Here is a 9,543-nt window from a genome sequence, read left to right as displayed (position 1 = left end):
CCAGAGTCTTTCCATCCTTTGAGCTTGTTTTGCAACTCCTGATCGCAAAGGGTGGAACAAGTAAATCAGGGGTTGGCAACCTAAGGCCCATGGGCCACAAGCGGCCCACAGGGATCATTTAACTGGCCCCCGAGCCGCCCGCTCGGTGAGTCCCTGTGTGCTGCACTAAACCGGCATGGCATGGGGACTCGCTTCTGCGTTGCCGGAAATTGCATCTGCATGCGCATGCACTCACACGCAATCCGGCCTACAGAGGGATCTCTGCTGGAGTGAACCGGCCCAGGCGAGGTAAACCTTGCCGACCCCTGAAGTAAATGGTCAAGGGTCCGTAAACGAAGCCTTAGGAGGAGGAACAGTTGACACTGAGGTCCAGCTCTGAGGGCCATCTGGCGGTTCCCTCACTGTGAGAAGCCAAGTTACAGGGGAACCAGGCAGAGGGCCCTCCCATCAGATGTCAAAGAGAAAAACAACTACCAGATGTTTAGAAGACATCTGAAGGCAGCCCTGTTTCGGGAAGCTTTTAATGCTTGATGCATTACTGTATTTTAATATTTTCTTGGAAGCCGCCCAGAGTGGCTGGGGAAACCCAGCCAGATAGGCGGGGTATAAATAATGAATTATTATTATTATTATTATTATTATTATTATTATTATTATTATTATTATTATTATTGAGTTATTTAGCCTGGAGAAGGGAAGGCTGACAGGTGACATGATAGCCATCTCCAGATACCTGAAGGGCTGTCATATGCAGGATGGAGCAAGCTTGTTTTCTGCTGCTCCAGAGGGTAGGTCTGAACCAATGGATCCAATTTAAGGGAAGGAGATTCCAACTAAACAATAGGAAGAGATTTTTGGTGGCAAGAGCTGTTTGCCTGTGGAACAGGCTACTTCAGAAGGTGGCAGGCTCTCTCTTGTAGGGTACTCGCTTTGGTAGCACATATACTGTGGGTTAAACCACAGAGCCTAGGACTTGCCGATCAGAAGGTCGGCGGTTCGAATCCCCACGGTGGGGTGAGCTCCCGTTGCTCGGTCCCTGCTCCTGCCAACCTAGCAGTTCGAAAGCACGTCAAAGTGCAAGTAGATAAATAGGTACTGCTCCGGCGGGAAGGTAAACAGAGTTTCTGTGCGCTGCTCTGGTTCGCCAGAAGTGGCTTAGTCATGCTGGTCACATGACCCGGAAGCTGTACGATGGCTCCCTCGGCCAAGAAAGCGAGATGAGCGCCGCAACCCCAGAGTCATCCATGACTGGACCTAATGGTCAGGGGTTGCTTTACCTTTATACTAAAATTGGAACGATACAGAGAAGACCCTCTTTTGTAGGAGGTTTTTAAACAGATGGCGGATGGCCAGGGATTCTTTAGCTTTGATTCCTGCATTGCAGAGGATTGGACTAGATGGCCTTTGGGGTTCCTTCCAACTCTAAAATTCTGTGGTTTAAAGTGGCGTTGGGACTAAGAGCTGCTGAAATCCATGGTTTAAACTGGGGCCCTCCCTCTTCTGGATTGCTTCCGTGCCCCTCTGGTCTGGTGTGTGAATCACGGTCACACCAGGGCTTCAGAGGTGAATTGGGAATGCAAGGGCTCCCGGATGCATCTGAAATGCCTTGCCTGAGCAGCTTCAGGGGCCGTTCAATCAAGCTACTTAGGCTCCTGATGCTTAGAACTGTCCGTGTTAAAATGGATGTCAGGGAACTGATATCGGAGGGAGAGGCGAAGGGGAGGCTCCCAGATGATGCTGGCGAAGGACCCAGCAGCAGGGGGAGAAACAGCTCAGTAGAGGGGGAAGCCAATCAGCGCAACACCGGGGATAAAGGGAGGCAGACGGGGGAAGTGGAGAGAGGGCTCCAGGACTCTTCACTGGACATCAGTGAGGAGAGCCCAGGTCCTCCGCTACCCACGCCTTCCCTGCGCAGAAGACTCCCGCGCAGTGAGAGGAGGAGGAGACTGGGTGTCAAACAACTTTTATGTTGGAAGAGGTTCAAGAAACGCCCACTGACGGATTCTGCCAGTGACTGAGGCAGCCACCATGAGAAGGGGCTGTGCAGTCAGAAAGTTTTCAAGGCAAATTAACTGAGAAAGGCACCAGCTTACGCACAAGTAACTCATACCTATTACAATAGCCTTTGCCTCTTTCATGCTTGCAACAACCCTGTGAGGCTGTCAGTCCTGTTTCATAGGTCAGATATCAAGAAAAAGGGGGCAAGAGAGCTTTATCTGGAGAAAAGTGTTTGTGAGCTGAATCTGATTTCACAGATCAGCTAAGGCCAACCCATGATAGCTGCTGAGCCACATCATCCTCTTATCCAATCAGTGGAGGTGGTGCTGTTATAGGTGCCAAATAATACTCATTCCACATTTGCCAGAAGTTAGTATATTAGTGTGGTGGAACCTACACTCTGGAACCCCCTGCCTACTGACATCAGACAGACGTCTTCACTGCCCTCTTTTTGGTGCCTGTTAAAAACAAACCTGCCCAGATCTTTAGAAAGTTGATGTGAGTTTTAATCTGTGCTTAGTCTATTGTCATTTTAAATTCTCCAAAGCCTTAAATTGTTGTTGTTAATTTTTCTGATTAACAATGCTATTGATCTAGGTTTTTGGTCAACTGCTTTGAGTTTGTTTTTACAAGAAACAAATCGCAGATTAACAGGGATCCAGGGATCTGTGGCTCTCTGCCCCTGCCCCGTGCAAAAGCAAAAGGACATGATGAGTTTCTAAGAGTCTCTCTTTCTCCTCCTTCTCATTCCAGGAGAAGAGTTTTATGAAGCTTCCCCCTACGAACCAGTCACCTCTCGTCTCACTGATATATTCAGACTTGCTTCAATTGTCTCAGGTAAGAGAGGCCAAGGGAAAAAGGCTTCCTGGCCATTTCCGTTTGCTGTTTTCCATCAGGTGACTTGACTGCAGAACTCCAGGAGAACCAACATCTCCTTGCTCCTCTCTCCTGGGAGTTCAGGGCTGTCTGTGTATGGACACATGGCACTTTAAAGCGGATCTGGTTCATCCCATCAGGGCCAGCCCTACAATGAGGTAGAATGAAGCAGCTGCCTCAGGCAGTGAATGCTGAGGTGGGGCAGCGAGTGAACAGAGCTGTGAGTGTCATATGACCTGCCCTGTAGCCCCTAGGCTAGCCTTTTGCCCTTGAGGGTAGTCGTTTCACCAGTACAGTGGTACCTCGGGTTAAGTACTTAATTCGTTCCGGAGGTCTGTACTTAACCTGAAACTGTTCTTAACCTGAAGCACCACTTTAGCTAATGGGGCCTCCCGCTGCTGCCGCGTCGCCGGAGCATGATTTCTGTTCTCATCCTGAAGCAAAGTTCTTAACCTGAAGCACTATTTCTGGGTTAGCGGAGTCTGTAACCTGAAGCGTATGTAACCTGAAGCGTATGTAACCTGAGGTACCACTGTATTAAAGTAGGATTCAATTACCAGTCCAGTTGGCTTCAGGACGAGCCTTGGAGGAGGGTGCCATCTTGTTTTTCGCCTCAGGCAGCAAAATGTCTTTTCCTTAACCACTGTTTTGTGCATGTCTGGTATATTGGAATCTTGTGCCTTGAAAATGATTTAGAAATTAGCTGGGTGCACAGTAGGCCTCGAGTTTCCAGAACTCAGGGCAGGTGGGGAGACCCACAGGCAGTGCAAAGGCATCCCATCCTAAGAAACGTGGAGATGTTCAACTGAGAGCGTTGTGCGTTAGCAAACGCTCACAAGAGAAATCGGATGTGTGCAACTTTTGAATATACTGTGTGCCTGGGACAGAGCAGGGCATGGGGTATGCCTTTAGCTCTGCGGGCCAGTTTTTGACCAGGATAGACCTTTTGGGCCAAGCTGCATGATTGACTGGTGGGTTGTCTCACAAACTCCTTTGACAGATAGGTAGCCATGTTGGTCTGCCATAGTCAAAATAAAAAAATTCCTTACACTGTGTATCTGAAGAAGTGTGCATGCACACGAAAGCTTATACCAAGAACTAACTTAGTTGGTCTTTAAGGTGCTACAGGAAGGAATTTTTTTTATTTAAACTCCTTTGAGAAAGGTTTTTACTCCCTCTCTTGTAACACTACAACTCTTGGACATCCAGTGACGCTGACTGTTGGAAGATTCAGGACAGATAAAAGAAAGTCCATCTTCATGTAACACATAGATAAACTATGGAACTCACTGCCACAGGAGGCAGTGATGGCCACCAACTTGGATGGCTTTAAAAGACAGTTGGACATATTCATGGAGGAGAGGGCCATCAATGGGGATTAGACTAAGGTTACAAGATTTTTTTCAAAGAATTCGGGGACACTTTTTTTTTTTTGAAAAGAGAAAAAATAGTTTTTTTTAAAAAAATTAAGAAGCAATATCTTCTCTTCTGTGGTCTCCTCTGTCGTGTGGCCTTCCTCTGGGCCCTGGCCTGCTCTCTTGGAGTGCTAGCCGCCATGGAGTAGGCTCAGGTTGGGCCTGGGATCGACCACGTGTCCTTGTCCTCCCGGTGCTCTCCTATGTCTCCTCCTCAGTGGCAATGGCCCGGTAAGGTCGGGGCTCCCCTCTTTTTTCCCCTTCCTCTTTCTCTCTCCTCCTTCTCCTCTCCTCCTTCTCCCTGCATCAGCTCCGGGGTTTTCCTGGCCCCGGAGCACCACTGGGCAGTCAGCCAGGCGCTATCACTTCCAGCTCGATTTGGGTCGCAGGGGGTGGTCAGCAGTTCCCCCAGTTGATGCACTGCGTGTCCCCGGTTCCCCCTCGGCAGTGGCGGCGGCAGCGGCAGTCTCAGCAGCCTGGAGCCAGCCTGGTAGCGCAGTTGGCTCTGGCTGGCTTCAGGAGCTGCTTGCTGCCGTGGCGCCCGCCATATTGCCTCGCCGGAAGTCCCCATATGATATATGTCTTGTGCAGTTGAACCAATCACGCAACATGCATTCCCTACTAATAAATCTATAGCACTTAAAATTTAAATCCGGGGAGATTCCGGGGACAGATTTGAAAATCTGGGGACTGTCCCCGGGAAACGGGCACGTCTGGTAACCATAGATTGGACACCATGGCTCAGCTCTGCCTTCGCAGTCGGAGGCAGCAGTGCTTCTGAATCTCAGTTGCTGGAAACCCCAGGAGGGAAGAGGGCTCTTGTAGTCAGGTCCTACTTGTAGGTTTCCCACAGTCATCTGGTTGCCTATTGCAAGAAGAGGATGCAGGGCTAGATTGGCCATTGGCCTGATCCAGTAGCCTCTTCTAATGTGTGTGACCTGCCTTGGTCTTCCTCTTGTGACATCCAGTTGTCCCCCAAAAGTTTGTTGGATGCGTGAGCATTGCCATTATACATCTGTTAACACCTGATCCTGCTTAATAATAAGAATAAGAATAAGAAGTTTTATTTATACCCCGCCCTCCCCAGCCAAGACCGGGCTCAGGGCAGCTAACACCAGATACAAAAACAATTGATTGAAATACAACTTAAAAAAAAAAACAAGATTAAAATACAACATTAAAATACAGCCTCCTTTCAGTAAAGCTCAAATAGAAAACTTTTTGGGGGATGAAAACGTCAAGTCTTCACCAAGGATAACTATCCATACTGGTCCTACGTGGGCCAGAAAAAAGCCAGGGAAGTCCCCAAGTAGGAGTTCCATCACAGAAGGAAAAGGAAAGAGGGGGAGGGAATCAAATTAATTCTAAGCCAAAGGCCAGGCAGAACAACTGTTTTACAGGCGCTGCGGAAAGAAATCAGATCCCGCAGGGCCCTTGTCTCATGAGACAGAGCGTTCCACCAGGCCGGAGCCAGTGTTGAAAAGGCCCTGGCTCTGGTTGAGGCTAATCTGACTTCCTTAGGGCCCAGGACCTCTAGGGTGTTGCTATTTATGGACCTTATGGTCCTCCGCGGGGCATACTGGGAGAGGCGGTCCCGTAGGTATGAGGGTCCTAGGCTGTGAAGGGCTTTAAAGGTCAAAACCAGCCCCTTAAATCTGACCCTGTACTCCACTTAAGGCTCTTGCAGCCATCTTCTGCATCAACCTCTGGACCATAGCTGTCAACCGTCCCTTATTTGGCGGGAAAGTCCCTTATCCCAGCGCCGTGTCCTGCTGCTGTCCCTTATTGATGATATCCCTTAAATTTCCTGGGTTTCAAAGGAAGCAGCTCCTCTCCCTCCCTCCCTGCCGGCCAGGGAGGAGGGAGGCTCCAACCGTGTTGCTTGGCTGTGTTGCTCACCCAATAAGGAGTCTAAGAACAACTGGGTGGTGGAGCTTGCATGCCTTGTGCTGATCAAATTGGCCGCATTGCCTGGGGACTCGCCTTTGCTCAGCGCTTCCCAGCGGAGAGGTGATGGTGGTTTTCCTTGCTGCACCCCCTTTGCCGGGTTGCTGCGCTGTGGGAACCCCCACTTGGGGCTTCGTTTGGCTGCTGGTTGACTAAAATCCCTTATTTTGGCTACTGATCCCTTATTTTCGAGGCTGTTGGCCCCTTATTTTCAAATCTGTAAGTTGACAGCTATGTTCTGGACCACTTCCTATATTACCCACCACGACAACGCAGCCTGGACCTAACTAGAGCATGGATCCCTCGGTGGTCTGGTCATCCCTCTCCAGGAATCGAGAGCAGGCAAAAGGCACCTTGTGTCAGCAAAGTGGGGCAAAACAACCCTTCCTCCACCCCACCCCAGTTCAGGAGCAGATTCTTTGCTTCTCAGACTCAACTTCAAGCCACTGACTCAGCATTCAATGGTCTTGGCCAGGAAGGATGCCAGAAAGTGGACTTTGCCCCTCCCCTTCCAAGGAGGCAGGGTGGCATCCAGCTGGCTTCATTTGCATTTTTCTGGTAGGCCTGGAAGGGGGGGGGATTTGTCTCCTAGTGGAGTGGTGAAATCCACCCTCCTTCTCTCACCAGGTGCATCTAAATCCTACTCACTCCAGGCACTGATGGAGACAGTCTTTCCTTTGATCATCCTGTCATGATACTAAGTAGCCTGGGTAAATACAGAAGCTGTTTTTAATTATGATATGTGGAATGTTTAGAGCAGAGGCTTACATTTGACATGGAAACAGAATATCCAGATACGGCAGCAATAAAGACATGTAAATATTTGAGAGAAGAATAACCTCAAATAAAGTCCCAGCAGCCAGCCTGACCAATTGTCAGGGGTAATGGGAATTGTAGTCCCACAGCATCCTTGTGGGTCGATTCTGCTTTTGGTGGCAATGTTGCAGTGCTGTTTATCCCTTTCTTCGTTGCCAAATTATTTTATTAATGCTTCTGCTAGTTGCTTGCTTTAAATTTGGGCGATATTGTGGACGTTTTGGCTGAACAGTAGCAGATAAATGCTTCAAAGCAATAAATAAATGCTGAACTTGATTCTGTAAACGAGGCTGCAAAGATTATGAGCTGACGGCAGCTGATGGCAACCCAGAGAGGCATAATAATAAATATAGCCAATGACTAATACTTGATCTTAGAGGGAAAGTCAGTTTCCATCGTCACGTGGGTGCGTGCTCGTGGCATTTTAATGTCATAAGAAGAGCCTGCTAGATCAGGCCGGGGGCCTATCTAGTCCAGCATCCTGCTTTCAAAGTGACCAACTAGATCCCCTGTGAGAAACCCACAAGCAGAATTCAAGAACGAGAGCCCTCTCCCTTCTTGTGGCTTCCCGTGACTGGTATTCAGAAGCATTGCTGCCTCTGTCTGTGGAGGCAGAGCAGAGCCATCATGGCTTGGTAGCCATCGAAAGCCCTCTTCTCAATGCCTTTGTCCAATCCTCTTCTAAAGCCCTCCAGCTTGGTGGCCATTCCTGACTCCTGTGGAACTGGGTTCCATAGTTTAACTCAGGGGTCCCCAAGCTAAGGCCCGTGGGCTGGATAAGGCCCAAGAGACTCATTTATCCGGCCCGCGGCGACCCCCGCTGCCACCGCCCGCTCTTACTGGCGCTGCGCTGCACCGCTGCCCACTTTCGGGTCGGAGGAGCACCAGAAATAGCTTGTGAGCATGTGCATGTGTTATTTGCGCATGCGCAAGCGTTTATTTCTGGTGCACGTCCGGGTCGGAGGAGGCCCGTGCACATGCGCACAAGCTATTTCTGTTGCTCCTCCAACCCGGAAGTGTGCCGGAAATAGCGTGTGCACACGCGTTTGGGCATGTGCTCGCCTGTGCGATCGGCGCTGGAGACACCAGCCCGAGGCACAGTAAGTTTGCTGACCCCTGGTTTAACTGCACAGTGCATGAAGAACTTTATTTTATCTGTCCCAAATCTTCCAGCAATCAGCTTCACTGGATGACCTTGGGTTCTAGTGTGGTGTAGTGCTTAGGAGCGGTGGACTCGTAATCTGGTGAACCGGGTTTGCTTCCGTGCGCCTCCACATGCAGCTGCTGGGTGACCTTGGGCCAGCCACACTTCTCTGAAGTCTCTCAGCCCCACTCACCTCACAGAGTGTTTGTTGTGGGGGAGGGAAAGGAGAATGTTAGCCGCTTTGAGACTCCTTCGGGATATCAAATACAAACTCTTCTTCTTATGAGAGAGGGAGGCAAAAAAATTCACTGCCCGCTTCCTCCATGGCATGTATAATTGTATGCATGTCCAAGCAGACCTTGGGGAAATTCCTTCAAGAAAGCTGTGGCTCGGGTGAGCAGCCATGCAGCCCCATTGATTGCCCTGTGGTTTCTTTGGGCTCTTTCCTCTCTTTCCTGGAGGGGCTGGGGTTGGGGGCAGCCAAGGAACCTGCTGTGTGCGTGTGTGTTGTGTTGGGCAGTGAGAACTGGATGTGCTCAGACAATGCCCCATACACAGAGTTGCCCCGAAGGGCTGCCGGGCCGCTTTGGTCCTCCCCTCCTAATTCCGTGGGCAGGAAATATGAATTGACATTCAGAAGGAAATCTGCAAAACTCCCTTCCAAGAAATGCAGCGCTTAGATTCCAGTCGACAATACTTTTCTTTTTTTCCGCTCTGAAGCAAATCCCCATCAATAAACTATTTAGCTGGTGGAAAATAAGGAATGGGCCGTGTTTGGCATCAAGAAGCATTAGCGCTTGGATGTATTTATTCTGGATCTCATCGCCAAAAATATTTTCAGGAAGCGTGTATGTGTGTGGGTGGGGGCTGAGAGCTGGCGGGGGGCCGGTTGTCCTTGCACAAGGAAAGGAGCTAAACGTTGGGTAGCGTCGCTTTTCCAGCTGCACGGGGATGTAAAACGATTACCCTCAGGTTGGATCCAAAGGCAGATGTGGAAAACATGCTATTTAAATTTCAAAACCTCCCACCTCCTCGCCCAGCGGCTGTCAAACCTGCTAAGTCTCACCACAAAGCAGGTTAGCAATGGAGCTCAGCTTTTCAAAGCTTTCTTTTGCAAAACCAAGGAGCCCCTTGGGACATGCTGGGGATGGCAGCTGGACAGGCAGGTCGGAAGCTGGGGTGTTGTCAGATGCTGTCCCTGGGGGGGGGGACATGGCATGTTCTATGGGCAGGGCCACAAGTCCTCCTTACCTGCTGAGCATAGGTCAAGTGCCTGGGAGCCCAGGAATGACTGCAGCATCATCTGCAAAGCATGGTATGTCGAAGCATCCAAATAACAACAACAAT

At 49.8% G+C, this 9,543-nt stretch overlaps 1 protein-coding gene across 1 annotated transcript in view; it reads left to right on the top strand.

Annotated features, from left to right (window-relative positions):
- GFRA2 (GDNF family receptor alpha 2) overlaps positions 1-9,543 on the top strand; it is a 92,008-nt gene that overhangs the window by 23,803 nt on the left and 58,662 nt on the right. Inside the window, exon 3 of the mRNA XM_081203130.1 lies at positions 2,752-2,835. Coding sequence (XP_081059256.1) covers positions 2,752-2,835 — 84 coding nt within the window. The remainder of the gene's footprint in view (positions 1-2,751; positions 2,836-9,543) is intronic.

Source organism: Podarcis bocagei (assembly GCF_964188305.1).
Source record: "Podarcis bocagei genome assembly, chromosome: 7".
Lineage (NCBI taxonomy): Eukaryota > Metazoa > Chordata > Lepidosauria > Squamata > Lacertidae > Podarcis > Podarcis bocagei.
The sequence above is the reverse complement of the archived record's forward strand: the minus strand, read 5'-3'. Positions and strand labels throughout refer to the sequence as shown.